Source organism: Sorex fumeus, unplaced genomic scaffold (assembly GCF_029834395.1).
Source record: "Sorex fumeus unplaced genomic scaffold, SorFum_2.1 ptg000098l, whole genome shotgun sequence".
NCBI lineage: Eukaryota > Metazoa > Chordata > Mammalia > Eulipotyphla > Soricidae > Sorex > Sorex fumeus.
In genome coordinates this window covers 39,454,408-39,479,597 of record NW_026606155.1, presented here as the reverse complement: position 1 = coordinate 39,479,597, position 25,190 = coordinate 39,454,408, and the positions used below count along the sequence as shown (strand labels likewise).

General features: G+C 39.2%; 1 protein-coding gene across 1 annotated transcript in view; it reads left to right on the top strand.

Moving 5' to 3' along the window:
• The window catches only part of PELI2 (pellino E3 ubiquitin protein ligase family member 2), a 202,284-nt gene that overhangs the window by 159,048 nt on the left and 18,046 nt on the right, over nt 1-25,190 (top strand). Inside the window, exon 3 of the mRNA XM_056133753.1 lies at nt 13,219-13,320. Within this exon, the coding sequence (XP_055989728.1) occupies nt 13,219-13,320 (102 nt within the window). The remainder of the gene's footprint in view (nt 1-13,218; nt 13,321-25,190) is intronic.

The following is a 25,190-nucleotide window of genomic DNA, read 5'->3' as shown; positions in this document are numbered from 1 at the left end:
TAACCTAATTAAAAATTTTACTGCCTTACAAATCAGTCACGAACTTGGAAGGACATCATAAAATGAAGTATTAAATTATTGAAGAGAGTATAAATGACTTATTAATCAAATTAGCTGAAAATAAACGTCATTATTATGTGTTGAGCAATCTACTCTTGTTACTTTACAAACATCATCTTGAGTTTTTCCAACTACCCTTAAAAGTAATTGTAGTACTTTACAGGTTAAGAAAGCAACTTAGATTATTACCCAAGAATAGACAGATAGTAAGAGATATATTAAGAAATTCAAATTAAATGACATTTGAGGGTAGCATGCAAATATATCTGTATTTTTACTGAAAACTTTTATGAATGGATTGTATGTGGTAGCTGGTACAGAATCATATGTTCCCTGTGTTTTCAAAAAAAGACAGCCTTTGTCTTACTCAAAATGCTGTATTTTAGTATTAGATCTGCATTATTTCAACAGGCTTGACATCTTGAAAATAACAACTGCCAAGATAAATGTTGTCTTTCGAGAGTAAATATTTTCATGTTTCCATATGAAGGCTATGGTCTTCATGAACTGGTTTTAGTCCATAAAGCAAATGAGATATTTTAGCAGATGCACAAACTTTAAACCCAGACAAACACTTAAAATTCTAAGTGAAGTTAGAGGGGAACACTGAAAACATTCCTTGGCTTTTTTTTTTAACATCTTTTGAATGAGGACAGTTGTTTCTGTCACTACAGACAAAAGAGTTTTATATTTTGATTTATTTTGAGCATGGGTAAATTTCACTATTTTAATTCTTCAGTACTCAAGGGACCACTTTGATAGCTGATAAATTGTCCCACATATTAAGATAATTATATAGCGGTCTTTGGAATCTTAGTATAAAATTGATTTATGTCAGATTCAGTTTATCACATCTGGGAATTTGCTTACTCATGGCAGCAGTTAGGGCTTGTATTTACTATGACTCTAACATATAGCTTACTGACAATACATTTGTACTTTTTATCCTGTATTCTTTTTAAATAAGATATTTCATGAGACATACCTTATTGTATACACAAAATACACACACTGAAGGACTGGGTCTGGTCCAGCATCAGGTAGAGGTGGGGTTAAAATTCAGCCTGATCTGTACCATATAGCTGCTTTTAATCTGCTAACGGTAAGTTGTACTGCCTAAATTAAAGTCTAATTTTAAAAGATTAGAGATGTCTCAGCATCCAAGAAAATTTTTTATCCAAGGTTGATGGCAGAATTTTTGAAGGCATCTCTCCAGGGCATATGTGAATGTGTTCTTCGCCAGTTCACTAGCCCTTACGTATTATATTTTCTGAGTTTTACCTGAGATGGGTCTTCTCTTCTAACAAGTATCATCGACTAAATAAAGCTATATTGTAATTGGGAGTGACTCCAAATTAAAAGCTGGTCCTTCTCAAATGTCCTCACCCTCTGCGTCTGTGTTTGCTGCATTGATTGACCATTTTGCCCTAGCTTGCAATTCTCTGCCAAAGCTTATCGACTGTCTCAGTAAGTCAGTCCCAGAAAGGCATGGTAATGGCCCAATGCCAAGTTCAATGCTATCGCCTCAAACAAATCGGCTTATCATTTTGATGTATTTATTTAGTGAAAACACTGTTGATTTTGATGAAATCCAAGTTAGCACTTGTGACTTCCTGATTGTAGCTATGGTTCAGACACTAGTTTGAAATATGGCTGTTTGAAGAGAGACTATTTTAAAGTATGTTTATGCAAAATAAATTATGAATTTTTTTAGCCACCTCTTCTCTTTAGAAATAGCTCTCATACATATTTTATACATAAATTGGCAAAGATGGCAAAGACCTCATCTTCCCTGTAGCAATTTGAACCAGACTGATTGAGGATTTATTGCCTAATTATACTTGTCAGTCTGACATAAAAGTTATTAGTTCTAGAAAAACATGTTTGTCATACTGGGATTATCTCTAATTAATACAGTCAATAGGTAACCTATATTTAAAGCCAAACAGAATAGTAATCTGAAAAATGTGTGTTATGGACTATAATGAAGTGATAGTAAACCCTTTGGGTCATGGAGCAGGCCTCTAAGTACCACTTTGTATTTGCAGACCATGTACATCATTCCTTCTCCTTTGGATGCAGTGAAATAAATGCTCCTGACATTGACTCTCTGTTGATTATTTTAAACATAACTGAAACTCAGTGGTTGTGTGATTTAGTTATAGTAGTTAAGTGACTAGGATTCACAACTGTGGTCATGGATATTTTTTGAACATAAACATCCACTAGCCAAGTTGAGCTCTGAAATTTTCACATATACGCTCATTCTCCTTTCATAAAAGACATGCTCACCTGAGCTAAGCTGGTTTGAACCCAGGTTCTGAGACTGAGACAGCCATCCCCATCCTGGATGACAGTTTTCCTCTGTTTGTTCTTGGAAACAAAAAGAGAGACATCAAGCAGCTTTTCAGACGAGCATTTCCACATTACAACCCAAAATATTGTAACGCTCTTGAGCAGCCTCGTGAAAACTTGATATTTCAGGCATAAACTGGATTATCGAACTTATTGTAGTAAAACTCACTGCCAGTGACCTCAGAGGGTAGCTGTCATGTGCCTTTGTGTGCAGATACCGTCTGGTACCCCCCACCTGTCCCAGCATGACAGCATTCACAGTGCTCTGGATGGTAAAATCATTCAGCAATTATTTCCCAGCTGCTGCACAGTTCACAGCAAATTCATCCATTTGCTCATAAATGTGCACACTTCTGCTATAAACAGAAATATCAGAAGTTGGTTTACAACAATAAAGTTTTGATTCATTGGCCCTATTTAGTCCTACCCCCCCAAGTTCCGTTAATAATGTTTCACCTTGCCAATTAAAATGCTGTCTCATAGCAGTACACCCTCACACAAGATATGTGTATTTAGTAACCAGAACTGATGAGAGAAGTCAGTGCAGTTATTTTTTGTATTGTCCTTTCTGTGTAATCGTTTTGTGTCATTACTTACTTAAGTTATGTAATGGATGAATTTATCAGTTTGCTAATTACGATTAACAAAGTGACTGAAAATAAGCTTGCCCAAATCATGCAGAATAATTGTCTGAAGAGCCTGTCCTTACTCCATTGTGCCTTGGTGTAGAGGCCGAGTCTTGGACATCATGAAGAAAGCTTTTGAGTACACCCGCCAATTGTGTAACTTGATGGAACCAAAAAAACCAGAGCAGTCACTACCTTCCATCATAGAGTGGCCTGAAACCCTCTCCTAGGACTGTTCCCATCAGGCAATGGTGAGAGCACCTCTAACTTCCTCTTGAGATTTGTCCTTGGAAACAAAACGGCAGAGAGTGAACAGCTTTTCAGAGGAGTTTTTCCACATTCCAGCCCAAGATGCAACGCTCTTGAAAGCAGCTCAGTGAAAACTTGATATTTATCTAGAAAATATTCCTTCAAGGGGTAAACTGCACCAGATATCTGGGTATTTCTTTTCAGAGGTGAAATCATATTTGCTCACAGAGGAAAGGAAACTATGCAGGGTGCTGCTGTTTCCAAAAATCCATTCATTTTAATTGGCCACTGTGTACCAGACCACTAATGGGGCTTCTATAAGAGTTGACATTAAGAATGTCTAGACAAGAGGGATTGTTAAGCTTGAGTCATTTGTTTGTCAGAAAGATATTAATAGAAAAATTAGTTGTGGGTTTGAAGAAAAAATATCCATTTTCATTTTATCTGATTTTTTTTGTTCCCATTTACAAATCTGGAATTGTTTCAGTCATTTAAGCAAAGGAGTTATAATCTAGTTTAGTAATCATGCCCCACTGGTGTACATAATACATGTGGTTGCCTGAAATTTGGCCTCATCATTTCTAACATATTTTCTTTCTCCAACATTTTCAAGTATTCTTTTTATTTCTGCTCCAATTTGGAAGGACTAAAATGTTGTCCATTTTCCTTTTCCAAGAATGCTATAAAATAATTTACAGATCTCTTTTAGATATTAGTTTATAGGCTTTAATATATTTACTTATTTTTTATCACAGTATCGATTTGCAATAGTCTTGAAGTCGCTATTTTTGTCTATTTCATGTTTTTGGTTTATGAGCCACACCTATTCCTTGCTCAGTGCTCTGGGATCTTTCTGAGGAGACTATTTCCAGTGCTAGGAATAGAACTGTTTATACTCTGTACATGAGCATGATCACCTAATATATATATTTTTTCTTTTATACTACATTTCTCTTAACATGACACTCTCCAGTTTTATCCAAAGTTGCAGTAGCCTACAAAATCTCATCTTTTCTCATAACAGGAGTACTACTCTCTTTTGTACATCTTTTCTTTTTTCATTGTCGGTGATTTTATTTTTTTTCTTTTTTTATTATTGAAACACCATGAGGTACAGTTATAGGCTTACAAATTTTGTGCTTGGGTTTCAGTTATACAATGATCTCTTTTGTATATCTTAAATTTCTTTATCCACTCATCTGTCCTTGGCGGCTTGGATTGCTTGCAAATCTTGGCTGTTATGAAGAGTGCTGAATAAATTTAGGTGTGTCTATGTCTTTGTGGATTAATGTTTTTGTGTTGTTGGGGTAGAGACCCAGGAGTGGAATCTCAGTATCATGTAAAAATTCTGTCTGTAATATTTCAAGGGGTCTCCAAACCATTGTACCATTGTTCCAGACAGGCTGAGCCATGGGACAGTCCCACCAAGAGTAAATGAGTTCCCTTTTCACCATATCCCCACTAGCACTTACTATATAAATGCTAATTTTAAATGCTAATATAAGCTTTCCGTTACATCTGAATCATCCAGCAACCGAAGATCATTGCAAGAGAAGTATAGGCTTGCTTTAATCATTGGCAGCCTCTTAACATGCTTTTAGGAAGATATAAAATCTCCATTAGAAAACAAAACTACAGAGAGTTGGGTGTGGCTCAGTAGTAGTGCTTGTGCTTGCATGAATGAGATCTTGGGTTCAATCTCCAATGAGTGAGGGAGGTTTGTGAAGAGAGACAGAGAGGGTGAGGAGGAGAACATTACTGCACTCTCTGAAGGTGCCATGTTACCTGCTATAGACACACCATAAGCATCAGAATCACAAAGGAGTTAATCATAAAACTCAATTGGGAAACTAGTCAACTTTGTTATTAGGTACCAATAGCTACTTTGCACTTGAAGACAAAAAGTGAAGCATTATACATTATTCTTTGTGTCCGGCAGCATCGAGAAGACTCTAAAATAGCACAAAGCCTTTATGTACAAGGAACTAAGATGATTTTTGCTACTGATGGAAATAAGATACCCAGGAGGAGAAAACACTATAGGACCAAGCAGTATAGTGAGGCCGAAGACTAGAACTTTGTAGAACTTTGACCCTATTTTCACTTGCCACCCCTTTTCACCTGCAAAATTTTTTTACAGGACCCTGGGTGCATAGGTATATTAAATATGTATGCAAATCAAACATTTACTGATACTAAATCACAAAGAATTTTTATTTTAAAGCTATTTTTTAATGTTACATGACTACAGTTTAAGAAGCAAGGCATTAGACTGCAAATTACAAAATTCCCATCCAGAAACAGCCTAAAAGGGATTATTTTTCTCACAGAAATCTGGGGGCAAGAGGTTTGAGGCAGGTTTGCTTCTCCAAGATCACATGGCACAGCGTGTCGTATTAATTGAGAATGAAAAGCTCTCTTGATGGTTTTTACCTCTGTGGGCCTCACCTCACCCAGTGCTTTTGTTCAAGGCCCCTTTGAACAATAGTAGGTCACATCCCAAGTGCTGACTTTGGTGGGGAAAGGAGGGAGTAGGAGTGCTCATGGTTCTCAGGGGACATATTCATGGCGAGCCAGCTCAGTTAACAAGGCGAAGGCATGAGAGAGTTGCCAGGAGTCTGCCACCATAATGCAGTCTCTGATCTCTTACCTACCTGTTCATGAAGTTTGCTTAAGGAGTCTTACAGAACTGGAATTAAATGGGTTCAATTATAGCTCTGAGAAGGGAGTAATTTTTTGCTTGTTAGTTTCTCTGTGGATTTTCTTCTCCCTCTTTTACTTTGGGATTAAAGGCTAACCTCACTGCTTCTTAACTTTTTAACAAGTGTTTTCCTCATACTTTCAAAATGTGCATGGAAGTTCTCCAGGTGCAGGACTGCTCCCACCCTGGCCCTTTGTGCTGGGACTAGAGACTGGCAAAAACAGGCCTGTTTCTGAATGTCACAGCTGTGAGAATCTGGGGGCCATAGGCCTTCTCATAACAATGGGGGGAAAGCCCTCTGTCCATCCAGGATGCATCTTGCAGCGTTTCCTTTGTGGCATCATCATATATGGTGAATCTTTATGTTTATAAGTAGTAGAAAGTCCTAAGGACATTGTGAAACATGTTGGTTTTTAGAGTCTGGAGACTTGGAGAACTCTCTGACATTTAAGTGAAACCAGGTCAGCCAATTCTCACCAGTCCTGTAGAATTGCAGAAGAGGTCTAAGCCAAACCTATGAGGTAGAGAGAATAAAACGAGAAACTCGAGGTTCTCAGCTAAGAGGAACTGTCTTGATTCAGAAGGGACTTGATACGGGCATCTGGGGTTGCAGAATTGCACTTGCACTTATTTAGTTATTTATTTTCTGTTTGGGGGCAACACCTTGCAGTGTTCAGGGCTTACTCCTGACTGTACTCAGGGATGACTCCTGATGGGTTGCTAGAGATTTAACCCAGGTTTACCACATGGAAGGTATGCAGCTTACCCACTCTACTATCTCTGTAGCCCCCAGAATGATGCCTTTAATTAGATAAAATTGGAGTCCGTCATTTTATGGGTTTGTAATTTTCTAGTCTGTAATCATCTCTTCCTGATAGTTTTATTTTGTTATTATTTGTTTGAAATGCTATCATTTACAATACTGTGTTAATGATAGGGTTTCATGCACACAACATTCCAACACCACACTCTCTACAAGATTCCACTTCCCTCCCAATCTCCCTCTTGCTCACCCCCGCCCTTGGTGAGTCCAGTTCTCTAAACCAGTTTACAGGTTCTCTTTGACCATTTGTTATTCCCATTCTGCGTTTCTTTATATCCCTCATAGGAGGGAGATCTTTCTGTTTCTCTCAAGCATTGTTCTATCATTATTACTCACACCCGTAATAAATTGGAGCAGAGGATGTCATATTGTGATCCCTTTGCTAGTGAATAGCAGGGAAGAGGGGAGGAGGAAGAAGGGGAAAAGCTCTAAATCTTCCCTTGTCTCTGTCACAGTTTATTGACTCACCTGGCACTCAGAGAATGCACACTGACCCCACACTGGCCCTCTGTGTAGGGACTGGAGAGACTGGCAAGAACAGGCCTGTCTCTGAATGTCACAGCTGTGAGAATCAGGGGGTCATCGGCCTTCTCATGACAATAGAAATGATAATAGGGGAAATTAGAATTATCCACTGGGCACACTGGGTGGGCTGTTTTTCCACACAATTTCAAATAGATTTCCAAATTCCAGTTAATGTGAGAAGGTGACATATAGTAGTTTTTGAACTGTTATATTATGATTACCCAAAGAGGACCCTACCTAGTCTCCTCTGAGAAAACTTTCATTTCCAAAATATATGAAATGGCTCAGAGGCTGGAATGAAAGACAGAAGATAAGTAGTTTACCTTGCATGCAGCCTACCCAGGTTCAATCTTAGGCATCACACATGCCCCCCCCCCCTCCCAACCACCACCACTAACAGCACCGCCAAAAGTAAGTCCTGCAGAGCCACACATTGTAGGGTGTGGCCCAAACAAAAGCAAAGCAATACATGAAATGACCAATTCAAGGCCATCAGTAATTTACTGGACACTGTGCTTTTTGAAATTTGTATTTTAGGTTACAAATGTTTAAAATTTTACATCTATGGCCAGTAATATAGCTTAGTTGTAGAGCACGTGCTAGGCTGGTTTCAAGCCCCAGCACCACCAAAAATAAATAAATAAAATAAAATTTAAAAAAATAAAGAATACAGAGGGACTCAAGTGATCATACTATGGTACTATGGGTAGGATGCTTGCTTTGCACATGGCAGACCTGGGTTCAACCCCCAATACCCTTTATGATTTCCCAGGTACCACCAGAAGTAATCTCTTAGCTCAGAGCCAAGAGTAAACCCTGAGCACTGTTAGGTATGGCCCCCAAATCAGATAGAGAGAGAGAGAGAGAGAGAGAGAGAGAGAGAGAGAGAGAGAGAGAGAGAGATCATGAAAAACTTCTAACAACTGCCACAAATGCAGTGTTTCGTACTTGCCAGGAAGAAAGCAAAAGCAGGGGCTGGAGTGATAGCACAGCAGGTAGGGCATTTGCCTTGCACACGGCTGACCAGGGTTCGATACCCAGCATCCCATATGGTCCCCCTGAGCACCACCAGGAGTAATTCCTGAGTGCAGAACCAGGAGTAATCCCTGTGTATTGCTGGGTGTGACCCAAAAAGGGAAAAAAAAAAAGCAAAAGCAGGTTTCAAGCTTAAACTCTCCTCTTGCTTCCTGCCACTCAAACCTGACCCCGTTCCAGATATTACTATAAACATTATCATGGGAGCCCAGATTTAGAAGGGCCTGTTTTCTCTTCGGCACTCCACCATCACTAGTTCAATGGCAGTGTCTTGGCTTTGCCTGCCACCTTGACTCGAAATCTCAGTCCTGGCTAACCGAGCCTTCTTCCAGATCAGCTTCCCAGGCTTCTTCCCTGTGAAGATTGGAGCCCGATGTGGGGCTGGTATGGAATCTTCTGCCACTCTAGCCACAGCAAGAAGTGACCTGCTGGCCCAGTGCCTCAACCTTTCTTCTAACACTTACTTCCCTCTGCAGAGCCTCCTTCACTTCTTAGCTTTTTCCAAATCTTAGCTATTGGCTAGGACTTTGTTTTGTTTCTTTTATTTTGCTTCGGGAATCACATTCAGTGGTGTTCAGGGCTTACTCCTGGTCGGGGACCATATGTGGTCCTGAAGACCGAACTTGGGTCAACCACACACAAGGCAAGCGTGCTGCCCCCGTACTGTTGCTCTGGCCCCAGGCTGGGACTTTATTAACTGAAAATCTTTTTTTTTTTTAAGTCTCTTCCTTTTATGAGAAGCCATTATTTATGCCATTATTAATAGTATTATGAACCACAGAATCTTGGATTAATAAAAAGGAATTTTAAGTGCCTTCCTAACTTAATGCATTTCCTTTCCCTAACCTTGGCCATTCACCTAAAAACCTATGGTGGTTTGTTTTGTTTTGCTTTTTAAGTTGGAAATTGCAAATTTTCCTTAAACGGACTCCTCATTTAAGGTGCCCGGGTCAGGCCTTCAAGGTCCCACTGTGCTTACACTATTTTCCCTGTTTGCTGTTGACAGGCAGGGTCAGCCTTGTCTCTGTTGCCCCAAACCCCTGCTTGGGCGGCTTCCAGGAGTAGTGCTACATTCCCTGTAAAAATGCCACCTTAAGAGGGGTTGTAAAGGTTTACCATTCTTAGGTCACAAGAATTGTTACATAACAAAGCGCCTTAAAAATAATCAGTTCCGGGGGCTGGAGCGATAGCACAGCGGGTAGGGCGTTTGCCTTCCATGCGCCGACCCAGGTTCAGTTCCCAGCATCCCATATGGTCCCCCGACCACCACCAGGAGTGATTCCTGAGTGCAGAGCCAGAAGTAACCCCTGTGCATTGCCGGGTGTGACCCAAAAAGCAAAAATAAATAAAAAGTAAAAATTTTTAAAAAATAATCTGTTCCAGAAGCAGCTTCTGGCCTGGCAGGTGGCTGGGCATGGCCCAGAGCAGGACTACTCCTCTCCTGGGACACAGGCCTTTTCGACATCCATTCCTGATGTATTGAGAAACATTCAGGGAGTGAAACCAGCAAGCATGTGACTAAGCACACAAATACAATTTTAAAATAGATGCTCATTTTGGAGATGCTTCCCAGGCAGTTCTCAGATGACCCAGAGGCCACTTCCTGCAGAGTCCAGTGGGCTGTACAGTGTGGGAATCAAACTTGGGGCCTTTTGAATGTCAGGCATGTACTTCACCCCATTGAGCTTTATTTCCAGTCCCTAAGATAATATATTTTGGACCTGAGAAATTTCACCTAAGTGCTCTTCTTCCATTCATCTCCAGAAATTCTGGTAACTTTCTTCCAATTAATACCACTTTGGTGGAAGCATATGCTTAAGAAAGTACAAAGTTTCTTCAAAAATGAGTGGTAACATTCCATATTTCTTTCTCTGACTTAGCACTATTAGCACTAGCCTCCTGTTGTTCATCGATTTGCTCGAGCGGGCACCAGTAACGTCTCCATTGTGAGACTTATTGTTACTGTCTTTGGCATATCGAATACACCACAGGAGCTTGCCCGGCTCTGCTGTGCAGGCAAAATATTCTCAGTATCTTGCCAGGCACTCTGAGAGGGACGGAGGAATCAAACCCGGGTCAGCCGCTTGCAAGGCAAACGCCCTACCCACTGTGCCTTCATTCCAGTCCTTCCTCTGACTTATTTGCCTTAGTATGATATTCATCGGTTCCATATGCTATTGGAGTTAACTGCAAACTTTCATCTTTTCTTATAGCTTCATAGTATTGCATTGTATATATATCATAACTTCTTTATCCATTCTTCACTTTTTGGACATTTGAGCTGTTTTCTTATCCTGGTTATACTAAGTTGTACACACTTATGATGTCATGATGTTGTACATACTTATGATGAACATAAGTGTGAATCTATCTTTTCAAATTAATATTTGTGATTTGGGGGTACTTGTTGTTACTGTGTTTGGCATATTGAATACGTCACGGGTACAGTAACAACAAGTCTCACGATGGAGACATTACTGGGCCCACTCGAGAAAATCAATGAACAGTGGGAGGACGGTGACAGATTTGGGGGTACATGCTAAGAAATGGAATTGCTGGATCATGTGGGAGCTCTTTTTTCAGAAGTCTCCATGATGTTTTTAGAGACTGAACCAGAGAGCATTCCCACCAACAGTTGAATGAGAGTTCCTTTTTCAGCACATACTATCCAACACTGGTTGTATCAAGTCATTCTCACTAGACAACTGGAAATAACATAAGGACATTGGTACATGTTTGGGACACTTTTGTGTTGGTGAAGTTTGATAATAGGATACATCAAAACTGTAAACATTAAAACTATTATAAATGTGACTTAAATGATAATAAACTAATCTAATAATGAATAATTTTATACAAAAATGTTTAACATTTTATGTGGAGCTTTCATGTGGTTGTTATTAAATCCTTATTTAAGAGATAATTGACAAACTTAGACTTTATTTTATGACATATATATGAGCTAAAAATGTTGTGGTTGAATTCATGCATTTGTAAAAATGGAATGGTTTTTTTGTGGACACCCTCCCCCTTTTCCTTTGTTGTTGTGGAATCACATTGACAGAGCCAGGGACTTGTACTCACTGGTGATGTGGGGTTGTACTGGGGATTGAACTTGTAGCCTCACACATAACTGACAAACACTGTATTATTGAGCCACATCCCTGTGTCCTGTGATACAAAAAACTTTTTAATACAGTAGACACTTGAGGAATCTTGGGACAGTTACTTTATAAAAAAAAAAATCACCTTTGGGAGATGCATGTTGAAAGTAGACTATGGACCGTACATGATTGCCACTCAATGTCTCTTTTGCAGACCACAACACCTAAAAGGAGAGAGAGAACAAAAGGGAATGCCCAGCTACAGAGGCAGGAGGGGATGGGTGTGGGAGGGATACTGGGATCCATGGTGGTGGAAAATGGGCACTGGTGGAGGGATGGGAATTTGATCATTGTATAATCGAAAGCCAGGCACAAAAATTTGTAAGTCTACAACTGTACCTCATGGTGTTTCACTAATAAAAATTAATTTTAAAAATCACCTTAAGTTAATAAATATCTACTTAAATTGTAAATAGTTCTTATTAATTGGGGTTTCAAAAATTGGTACTTATATCAATATTATCAAATTCACCTGAAGTCAATGAAAATTTATTGTTAATGAAGTTGAGTAACCTAAGAAGTACTTTTAGAATTCTGTCTAAAGTATTATTTATAATACTGGTATTATCATAATGAAGTGCATATAAGAAAATTTGAATTCAATCATGAAGTTCCTCCAGGCAAATTATTAAATAACCATGAGATTAGTCAGGCTAACTTCAAAGTTGATTTGGAACATTGTGCTTTATTACTGTAAGCAATTAAATTATGTTCAGAATACATTTTCATTAATACGCTGTATATGTCCAGCTACTTCCATATGCTTTTCTGGTCTTTATACAGCAGCACCATTCAATAAAAAGACACTGAACGCTTATTGAAGCTTTACTTATTATACCCAATATGTTGCATTGATAATGATGATACATTGATTAAAATAGAATGAATGAAGTGTATTTGAAAAGATTTAAAATGTAGTTTAAATACACTTTTGTTAATTTTAGAAATTTAAAATGTACTCATCGGGCTGGAGCGATAGCACAGCTGTAGTGCATTTGCCTTGCTCGCAGCCAGCCTGGTCGAGCCGGGTTCGATTCTTCCTCCCCTTTCGGAGAGCCTGGCAAGCTACCGAGAGTATCTTGCCCACACGGCAAAGCCTGGCAAGCTACCTGTGACGTATTCAATATGCCAAACACAGTAACAAGAAATCTCAAAAAAAATGGAGACATTACTGGGCCCGCTCGAGCAAATTGATGAAGAGTAGTCCAGTAGTCCTTTATGTTGATGTCTACTTCTTCTAGATTTGTTTCACTAATAAAACAAAAAAAATGTACTCAGTTACATCATTATGAAGAAAATAAGAACAATATCATATATTGGATTCTAGATCCTTTGATGAAGACTGTTAGATTAGTCTAAAAGCAGAAAAGATAAAACTGACTAGCAGTATTATTATTTTCATACATATCTAGATAAACAATTCCTTAGCAAGATGTGAGTGACTTGTGGAATTTAGTACAGTTATTGTTGGCTAAAACAGTACATATTATGTTGACATAGACTATTTGCACTTACCTATCATGTAGGGAAAATACTGTAACAAGATATTCATTGATTTATTTTTGTGGCAAGAAAGAAATTTAAAATTTTTTAACAGATGTCTTAAATGCAAACAGAATTATGGTTAAGTTGTTGAAATGAAATTTTAATGAAATGTCATCTTTTCTGCTTTCTTATTAGGCTATCAGCTGCAAAGGTCAACACAGTATATCATACACTCTGTCCAGGAATCAGACTGTGGTGGTCGAATACACTCATGATAAAGATACAGACATGTTTCAGGTAACCCCCTTTCTTAATGAAAATTTTATCACATTTCTCCTTCATTTCTAGATTTTGCTATACTTTATATTATATCAACAGAACTTCTATAACGGTGATATTTAATGTCAAGTGGAAATGATGTCAGTAGGAAGAGATTCATATAATGTAAAAATTATTCCTGTGTATGTTTTGAAAGCCAGAAAAAAATTAATTGCAAAAAGAAAGTATAAGAGCTGCATTCTCAGATCTTAGCACAATAATAAAAGACTTTAGTGGTTTTTTTTAAAGTAAAAAACTTTAAATGCTTTAAATGACAACAAACATGTTCAAAATACTTCCAGAATAACACTTGAATCACAGAGGACACCAAAACTGCAATTATAGTCCTCTTAAAATGTAATGAGGAGAAAGTGGCTGAGGACAGATATGAGCTCACAAAAAAAAAGATGCCTTATGTTAACACAAGGGACTCCTACTCAACTCTAAGATGAAATTTTATATTTTTCCACAACATGGATTGAATTGATGTCATTGTCGTAAGTGAAATAAATCCGGGGAAATACAATACCAGGTGATCTCACTCATATTTGTTATATAAATAATGCAGGGGCAATGGTGGAGGGTCTTTGGCATTTTAGGGATGCGAGGGAGGCTGCAGTAACTTTAATACACCAAAACCACAAATCTTTTCTTTCCATTTCTTTTTTATTGAATCACTGTGAGATACAGTTACAGAGCTTTCATGTTTGAGTTTCAGTCATACAATGATTGAACACCCATCCCTCCACCAGTGCATATCTTCCACCACCAGTGTCCCCAGTACCACCCCCATCCCATCCCTCCCCCTGCCTCTATGGCAGACAACTTCCCCTCATAATCTCTCTCTACTTGGGCATTATGGTTTGCAATACAGATACTGAGAGGCTATCACATTTGGTCCTTTATCTACTTTCAGCATACATCTCCCATCCGGAACTATCCCTCCAACCATCACTGACTTAGTGATCCCTTCTCTATTCCAGCTGCCTTCTCCCCCAGTGCATGAAGCAGGCTTCCAGCTATGGAGCAATATTCCTGGCGCTTGTCCCTACTGTCCTTGGGTGTCAGTCTCATATTATGTTATTTTTATATTCCACAAATTAGTGCAGTCATTTTCTGACTGTCCGTCTCTTTCTGACTCACTTTACTTAGCATGATATGATACTCTCCATGACCACCCACTTATAAGCAAATTTCATGACTTCATTTTTCCTAATAGCTGCATAGTATTCCTTTGTGTAGATGTACCAAAGTTTCTTTATCCAGTTGTCTGTTCTCAGACACTCAGATTGTTTCCAGATTCTAGCTATTGTGAACAGTGCTGCAGTGTACATACAAGTGCGGATGTCATTTCTACTGTGTTTTTTTGCACCCTCGGGATATATTCCCAGAAGTCAAAACCACAAATCTTAACATTATTGTAACCATTTTATCTAAACTGTAACAAATAAATAATACTAATAAGGTAAAAGTGGGACTCCGAGCCAGGCTATTTTCACTCGGGGCGCTCCAGTGGGAGACGGGTAAGAGCCCTTCCCACCCCAAGGGACTCAGCCCCAGCAGCTGACCTCCACTGCCTAACCACTGTCACGCTTCAGGCCGCTTTCCACATGCTCGGGCTGAGCCTCACATATGAGTGAACATATACCTGGCTGCTTTCGTGGCCACATGACGTATCATAAGACACTCCTTACCCATTTTCCATAATTACCACACCATATTTTATATATATCTTGGAGAGCCCGGCAAACAACTGAGAGTATCCCACCCACACGGCAGAGCCTGGCAAGCTAGCTGTGGCGTACTTGGTATGCCAAAACCAGTAATAATAACGGCTCTCATTGGAGGCTCTGACCCTGAACGAGCCTCCAATACTTGGGAAAGACGAGTAAGTAGAGGCTGCTAAATTCATTCCAGGGCTGGAACGAATGGAGATGTTACTGGCACCCGCTCGAGTAAATCAAAGAACAAGGCTGCAGTTGCCCCGTCATCGCCGGCTCATACCTGGCTTTCCAATAAGCTCTGAGGCAGTGGCCACCTTACTGCTGGGTGTTGGGGGGGGGGGGGAGGCGGAAGGGAGAGACACCCTTTCCTTCCTAGGGAGGCATGGTGCCATAGTTTAACGCAAAATCCATTCACTTTTCTGCTGCAAGCTGCCAGGCTCTGGTTTAAGTCCTTGTGCCTCTGGAGCCATGGCCATGCTGGAGACCCGCTCATGGGAGGGGGGTGGGGGGGTGGCAACTTGTGGCCTCGGTAGGGCATGAAGGACCTAGGTAGGAAAACTTTTGAATGTCATTAAAGTTGTAAGGTAAAGGTAAAGGTAAAGGCCCTCCCGTTGATTGTCGATTTGCTCGAGCGGGCCCAGTAACGTCTCCATTGGAGACTTTGTTGTTACTGTGTCTGGCATATCGAATACTCTCGGTAGCTTGCCGGGCTCTCCGAGAGGGGCGGAGGAATCGAACTCGGGTCGGCCATGTTGGCCGCGTGTAAGGCAAACGCCCTACCCAACATGGCCGCGTGTAAGGCAAACGCCCTACCCAACATGGCCGACCCAAGTTCGATTCCTCCGCCCCTCTCGGAGAGCCCGGCAAGCTACCGAGAGTATTCGATATGCCAGACACAGTAATATACCGAATTAAAGTTGTACTCAGAGGAAAATATAAAGCCTTTAACTATTTTCAATTTTAGAAGGAAGGGAGGAAAGAAAGAAATCAGGACTTAAGAACTTTTGTAAAATATGTTATTTTTAAAGTACAGGATAGGATTTGTTTAAATGGATTATCATAGAAATCCAGAAATATATCAAAAGAAGACAGAAGAATAAAACGGGGAAAAGTATCCCTTAATTAAAAAGAATAAAATCGTCAGTATCCGTTTAAAAGAGCAGAAAATTTAAGTTTCGACTATGAAGGGAAAAACAAATTGGGAATGATGAGGCTTTGCATTTGATGTTAAAGTAGTAAATGATACTGAAATAAATATCAAAATGTATCATCATACTGGCATCAGAAAGGGGATATAAATAGTACATTAAAAATTAAAATATGCCAAACTTATTTAAAAGATAGGTGAGATTTTCAGTCACAGTATATATTTTTCACTTATCAGACTGGCATTTTATTGGAGGTATGGGGGATATGTCTTCTACAGCCTATAAAATCGGGTGACCTCCATAGCACCTTGATTTGGAAATACCTGTGAAATATGCAAAATACACTCTGACTCAGCTCTTCTTTCCTAAGCTCTTTCCTTTCTTGAGAATTACCCCAGAGATTTCTACATACTGACAAAGTGACATTTTATCAAATATTGCTTGGATAAAATTGCTTAATAGCAAAGGAGTCAGGGACCATTTCTGTGCATTTGCAGTGGAGACATCCAGGTTTTTAAAACAGGACAAGAGAAAGATATATGTACAGATATAAAAAAACGCTTCAGACATTTACTCAAGTAAATTTTAATATTAAATATGTTGAGCCATTGGCAGTATTATACTTTGTATTATGTGAGATCTTAATAAAGTTTAAAGTAACTTTAACATATTTAATATACTATATTAATTTCAAAATATTTGGTTTGCATTGTAAGTTGTTTAAATAATATTTCATGCATTAGAAATACCCAAAAGATAATACACAAGACACTGATCAGGTTAAATTGCCTTTGTGAGAAAGAAATTATACAGGTAGGTCTTTCACCAGTTTTCCATTTTTGTTTTTTTTTTCCACCCTTGACATATTCGATATGCCAAACACAGTAACAACAAATCTCACAATGGAGACGTTACTGGGCCCGCTCGAGCAAATCGATGCATAAGAGGACAGTGCTACAGCGCTACACACTTTATTTCAGCACCTTGGTTTACAAAGTTGTTCATGATGTATTCGTTACAGGCAGTCAGTATCCCAACCCCAATCCTGCACCACAACTATGACCTTCCCTCCTCTTGGAGAGAACCAGTAGTATTACACTCTTGTCCTAGGGGAAAAGTCAGAAAACATGGCTTAATGAAAACCAACTTTGCAGAAGCAAGGATACACATTTGCATCGCTGCAAGAGTTCTCAGTGCTAACTCCTATCTCTGTACTTTGAGATCACTCAGCAAACCATGTATCATGCCAGAGTGGCTGCATACAAGGTATTGGAAGTTCTATCCAGTACATCGAGGCAAGAAAAATAAGTTAAAAGTCAGAATTATCTCACTGCCTTGCATATTTTCACCTCTCTGTAACTCACCAGAAACATATAAAGACATCCTCACTATAGCCTCACAAAAACTCACAATATAAAACTCCAGCTGCAAATGTCAGAATGGAAAAGCAGTGCAGAACCCCACCAGACTTACTGAGTGAGGATTGTAGCCCAGAAGACTCTAGCAGTAATACCAAGCTGTATAACCTCTCTGATTAGGAATTTAGAAAGGAATTGTTGAGTATGTGTAAGGAACTCAAACAGTGGAACAGACTGCCAATGAAACACAAAAGTATATGAGAAAGAAATGAGGAAATTATAAACAGAAATGACAGAACTAAAAAACTTGATAGATGAAAGGAAAAACTCAGCAACAGTGATAGCTGCTGAGGACAAAATCGGTGAACTTCAAGATGAAGTGCAGAAACCTCCAGACAACAGCAGAAGATAGGAAAGAAGTCTCAAAATAAATAAATAGCTGGTAAGAGAACATTGGAATGAATTCAGGAGTACAACATAAGAATAATTGGGGCTTCAGAGGGTTAGGAAGGTAACGCTGATGAAGTAGCAACATCAAAGACGTCATTGATGAGAAGTTTCCAGAGACGAAGAGTACATGCACCCAGATCCAGGAGGTGCTAAAGAGTACCAGCCATGAGCAATCCAAATAAAAATACTCCAAATAAAAATACAACCAATTAAGAATGATGAAGATCTGGGGCTGGACCGATAGCACAGCGGGTAGGGCGTTTGCCTTGCACGCAGCCAACATGACCGACACAGGTTCGATTCCCAGCACCCCATATGGTCCCCCGAGCACCGCCAGGAGCAATTCCTGAGTGCATGAGCCAGGAGTAACCCCTGAGCATCGCCGGGTGTGACCCAAAAACCAAAAAAAAAAAAAAAAAGAATGATGAAGATCTTAGATAGAGATTAAATACTAAAAGTAGCAAGATAAAAGAAGAAAATCATATCCAAAGGGGAGTATATACTTAAGATTTACTGAAGATTTATCAAGTGAAACCCTCCAGGCCTGAAGACTATGTGGTGATATAGTAAAAAAAACTCAATGAAATGAACACCTCACCAAGAATATTTTGCCCAGCCAGACTCTCATTCAGATTTGAAGGGACAATACACAGATTAACAGAAAAACAACTCAGGAATTTACAGACTCCAAACCATTTGTACAAGAAGAAAAAAAGGGACTACATTAAGACAAGGCCTCTCCCACAAACACAATAAATTCATGCAGAAACATGACACAAACTTCATGACAGTAATCTTTCTCGATGTCAGTAGGCTAAATGAGTGAATAAAGAGATTCAGAATGGATTAGAAAATCAAACCCAACATTTGGCTACCTGCAAGAAATATCTGAATAGTCAGAGCAAACACAGATTTGAAATAAAAGGTTGCAAAAAATTCTTCAAGCAAACAACACCCTCATAAAGGCTGTGGTGGCCATACTAATATCAGATGACATAATGATCAAGGAATATGTACATAGGAAGAACACATACTCCTAAACATGTGTGCCCTTAATGAGGGGCCAGACAAACATTTTAAACAACTGCTAATAGACTTCAAGAAAGACATTGATAGGAACACAGTAGTAGTTGGGGAATTCAGCACAACACTGTCACCTCTTGATAGATCAGCTAGACTAAGTTGTAAGAAGTAAGAAAATACTTGTTTTGAAGGGAGAAATGAAAGACAGGGTTTTAGCTTCTCATTTTCAAAAAGTTGAATACGCTTCCTTCTCCAATACACATGAGACAAATGAGAACAGGACACTGCCTACGAGAACTTGTGGGATACAACTAAGGCTGTGTGAAGAGGAAAGTTTATTGCTGTGCAATCATTCATCAGGAAGAAAGAAAGGTTCCACATAAATAACTTGACTGCACACTTAACAAACTGAAAATGACCAACAAAAGGAGCCCAAAGAAGGAAATAATAAACCTTGGAACAGGAATTTATGAACTGGAATTTTTTTAAAGTCCAAAAGATCAATGAAACTAAAATCTGGTTCTTTGGGAAAATAAACAAGATCAATAAACCACTAGTAAGAATCATAAAGGGAGAGAGGGAGAGAAAAAGAGCCCTAATAAACTACATTAGAAATGAAAGAGGGAACATCACAATAGACATCAAAGAAGTTCAAAGGATCATTAGAGATTACTTTGAGAATCTTTATGCTATGAAATGAGGAAATGTGTAAATTCCTGGACTCCTATAACCTGCCAAGGCTAAATTAAGATGAACAGACCTATCAATCATCAAGTAAATTGAAATGTTAATCAAAAGTCTTCTCAAAAAAACAAAAGCCCAGATTCAGGTAGATTCATTAGTGAATTATTTCAAACCTTAAAGAGGACCTGCTGTCATTCCTTTCAGACTCTTCCAGGAAACTGATGAAAGAGAAATACTCCTAAACAGTTTCTAGGAAGAAAACATTACCCTGATACCAAAAAAATACTGGGACACCACCAAGAAAGAGAACTATGGGTCAGTATTCTCAATGAACACAGATGCAAAGGTCCTCAACAAAATTTTGGCAAATAGAATCAAACAGTTTATCAAAAGGTCATATACCATGACCAACTAGGATTCATCTTGGGGATTCAAGAATGTTTTAACATACCCAAATCAATCAACATAAGACTCCATATCAGTAAAAGAAAAAAAGAAACATCATATAATCATCTCAGTGGATGAAGATAAAGCATTTGACAAGATCCAGCAGCCATTCATGATTTAAAACAACAAAAGCCAACTCATAACAATAGGGAAAACCCAAAAACCTTTCCTCTAAGATCAGGGTTGCTCACTCTTACCACTTTTATTCAGTATAATGCCAGATGTTCTCATTATAGAAATCAGGCAAGAAAAATATATCAAGCGCATTCAAATAGGAAAGGAAGAAGTCAGACTCTCACGATTTGTGGATGACATGATACTATATTTAGAAAATCCTAAAGATGCTACAAAAAAGCTCCAAGAAACAGTGGATTTTTATAGTATGGTAGCAGGCTACAAAATTAATATGTAAAATTACATGACATTTCTACATACAAACAATGAAAGAGGAGAAAAATATTATAAAACAATTCTATTCATATTTGTGCTTCAGAAAATCAAGTACCTCAGAATCAGCTTAATTAAAGAGGCAAAAACCCTATATAAAACAAGCTATAAAACACAAGAAATTACAGGACACAAGGAAATGGAAACACATCCCCTGCTCATGGATTGGAACGATTAATATCAAAATTATGCTACACCCCTAAGCATTGTGCAGATTCAATGAAGTCCCTATAAGGACACCCATGTCACTTATCAAAGAAGTAGATGGAATATTCCTAAACTCCTGAAATTCATCTGGAATAATAACCACTATAACACACACCCCTGCCCCCAAAATAGCTAAAGCAGTTCTTGGGAGAAAGATGGGAGGCATCACTTTTTCCAGCTTCAAACTGTACTACAAAGTTGTAGTAATTAAAACAGCATGGTATTGAAATAAAGACAGGCCCTCAGATTAGTGAAATAGAGTTGAAAATCCTGAGACAGACCCTCAAGTATAAGATCAGTTAATCTTCAATTAAAAAGTATGAACTGGAGCAAGGAAAGCCTCTTCAAAAAGTAGTGCTGGGAGAACTGGTCAGCTATATGAAAAACAATAAACTCAGACCTCTTTTTAATGCCATGCACAAAAGTCAGATCTCAGTGGATAAATACCTCCCTACCAGAGCTGAATTCATAATGAATATACAGGGAAAAGTAGGCAGAACTCTCCATAAGATTGAAACTAAAGGCATCTTCAAGGATAAAATACCTCTGACCAAGCAAGTGGAAGAAAAGATAAACAAATGGGACTACACTAAACAAAGAAGCTTCTGCACCTGAAAACAAATGATGATCAGGATACAAAGACAGCCCATAGAGTGGGAAAAATTACTCAACACCCATCTGATAAGGGTTAATATAAGAGATATATAAGACTGGTAGAGCTTTTTAAGAAGTTAAGGAGAAGAGACAAACAGTAACTTCCACAAATACCTGTGTCAACTCTGTAGTTAACTCACTAGAGCAATTTTTTCTTGATGAATGCAATTGCACATTGTAATTATATTAACAGAACACACTAATGATTTGTATAAATTATATATATTAGACCTTGAGATATGGTTTTTATCTTCTTCCTTTCTGATATGGAAGTGTACATTTTAACTTGGTTGGTGACTTTGACAATATCATCAGTAAGCCAGATACAAATACAGATAACCAGACTGATTCTACCATGTGCCCAGATTAATGTACATAGTTGATTGGAAGATTTTATGATTATTTGTGTTTTGGGAAGCCTTTAATTTGTCTGCATATTAGCTTTTAATGTGTGATTTTAAAAAAGAATACTTTAACACCTTTAAAAAATCAAAATACTGCTCTTTTTAAGACATTTCACAAATATATTACAGACTGAAGGTACTTTATTCACATACTTATACCAAAAAAATGATTTTACAAGTGGAAAAAAAGAAGAAATGCAAATTCCCAAAAGGTACATAAAAAAATGCTCTACATCACTAAGAATTAGGGAAGTACAATCAGAACAGTGTGATACCATGTCACGTCACAGAGACTGGCACACATCAAGAACAACCGGTGCTGGTTCAGATGCAGAAGGAAAGGGACTTTCATTCATTGCTGGTGGGAATGCCAACTGGCCCTACCTTTTTGGGAAACGATATGGACATTCCTTAGAAAAATAGAAATTGAGCTTCCGTATAACCCAGCAATGTTGCTTCTGGAAATACACCTAGGGGCACAAAAACACAGTGCAGGAAAGCCATCTGCACTTTTATGTTCATTGCAGCACTATATTCACAGTTGCCAGAATCTGGAAACATCCCAAGTACCCAAGAACAGATGATTAGATAAAGAAATTGTAGTACATCTACACAATGGAATACTATGAAGTCATTAGGGTAAAAAAATCATAAAATTTGCTTATACATGAATGAACACAGAGAGTATCGTGCTGAGTGAAATGAGTCAGAGAGAGAGAGACAGCCATAGAATGATCACACTCATTTGCAGGAGATAGATCACTTGATCACTTGACATTTCATTACTCGTTGATTTGCTTGAGCTGGCGCCAGTAACATGTCCTTGTCGCATGTTAGTATAGCCCAATGGCGTCTGCTCATTCTATGAACATGAAGAGCCTCCAACCGATCATTCAGGATCTTGATAAAGAAGTCTGACCATCTTGTAGGTAGGCGGCCGCACAATCTTTTGACGTCCCATGGAATCCAGTTGGTAATGGCGCTAGTCCAGCAGTAATCTCCAAATCTCATTACATGTCCAGCCCATCTGATTTTTGATGCCTTGGCAAACGAGACAGCGTCCCTGATTCTTGATCATTGACGGAGGTTGGAACTCCGGATTCTTTCTTTCATTTGAGTGAAGTGTGATACTCCAAGCATAGCTCTTTTGATTCCTCTTTGGGAGACCCAAATAGCGTTCTCATTCTGTTTTCCATGGGCCCAGGTCTCTGAGGCATATGTTAATGCAGGAAGAACAGTGGAATCAAAGAGATGTACCCAGAGCTGGAGGTTCTTCGTCCTCTTAGCTATTTCTTCAACGCTTTTGAGGGTGTTCCAAGCCACTCTCTTCCTCCCGCGCAACTCAGGTGCCAGGTCATTCATCATGTTGACTTCTTGACCTAGGTCCAAATAACTGTTGCCTTCAGAGATGTTCATTCCATTGAGAGCAAATGGAATGTCAGGAGTGAGACTGTTTCTCATAAACATTGTCTTCATGAGATTCAGCTGGCGTCTGACCTTTCCACACTCACAGTCAAAGTTGGCCAGCATTTGTGCCACTTGGCTGATGTTTGGTGTTATTAGAACGATGTCATCAGCAAAGTGGAGGTGGTGTAGTTACTGGCCGTCTATCTTCACTCCCATTCCTTCCCATCCCAGTCGTTGCATGACATTCTCGAGGGTGGCACTGAAGAGTTTCGGTGAAATGATATCACCCTGCCGAACCCCTCTCAACATGGATGATGACTTCTTTGTAGATTGGTGAGATCCTGGTAGTGAATCAGTAATACAGCTCACGGAGGATCCTGATGTATTGAGTTTGAAGGCCCTGTTTGACTAGGGCTTCAATGACCACTTCAGTTTCAACAGAATCAAAGGCCTTCTTTAAATCAGTGAACGTTACACAGAGCGGCATCTTGAACTCTTGAGAAACCTCAATGAACTTGGTTATCGTGTAGATATGGTCAATCGTGCTGAATTCTTTTTGGAACTCAGCTTGCTCGCATGGTTGTCCTTCATCTTGTTTTCTGCCTGTCCTACTCAGGATGACTGAGTGAACCAAGCTTGTAGACGACAGACAACAGGCAGATCGGGCGATAGTTGCCAATGTCGTGGATGTCTCCCTTCTTGTACAGTAGTACAGTCCTGCTGGTTTTCCATTGGGACGGAATCTTGCATTCAGACAGGTAGCGTGTGAAGAGCCAGTGTATTGATGAATACTAACAGTAGGTTTTTCAGGTATTTGGGTCTGACCTTGTCTGGGCCTGGTGCTGTTCGCTTCTTTACCAACAAAATGGCGTGTCGGATTTCGGAAGGGAGAACATTGGGAATGACATATACATCTTGCGGAATTTGGTATGTGGGCAGGTGGATGTGGCTATCGAAGAGATCCAAGTAGAAGTCATGGATAATCTTCTCCATTGCCCTTCTGGAAGATGTGATAGATCCATCAGGACATCAGAGGACAGTCATCTTGGTCTTGTAGTTGGCAAAGGACAGGTGGGCATTAAGAATGCTTAAACGGCTTCTGCCACATCTGCCAGCACTGCTGTTCTTCTCTTTTTGAGGTCTTCCTTTATCACGTCTCTGCACTGCTTTGCAAGCCCAGACGTTTGCTTGCGGTTTCCTGAGGCTTGCACCAAACCACGTTGGTGAATTTTCGAAGACACGAATCTTTCATGGCTCTCTCTCTCTCTCTCTCTCTCTCTCTCTCTCTCTCTCTCTCTCTCTCGGCATTCCTAGCACAATCATGGAGTTGCTGTACCAGTTGATCGTTTTTCTCGTCAATGTTTTCAACAATGGCATCTTCCCATGTTGCCGCAGTAGTGCCAAAGAACGACCAAATGGTGGTCGTTCTGGGAGTTCTGTTCTTAAACTTTGCAGCCCTTTCTCCCTGCTCCGTGAAGTAGAAATTTTGCATAAAGGAGACAGTGGTATGATCCCATTTGGAATTTTGGGACAATAGGGACATCAGTCAGGCAAAACCAGAATCTGGAATTGCCAGAATCTGGAAACAACCCAAGTGCCCAAAAACAGATGACTGGATAAAGAAATTGTAGTACATCTACACAATGGAATACTATGAAGTCATTAGGGGAAAAAATCATAAAATTGGCTTATACATGAATGGACACAAAGAGTATCATGCTGAGTGAAATGAGTCAGAGGGAAATGGACAGCCATAGAATGATCACACTCATTTGCAGGAGATAGATAGATAGATAGATAGATAAATAGATAGATGGTTTTTTTTTAAACTTAATATGAGAATACTCTGTGACAGTAGAAATGAGGAGCAATAGGACTGGTCTATGGTAGAAACTT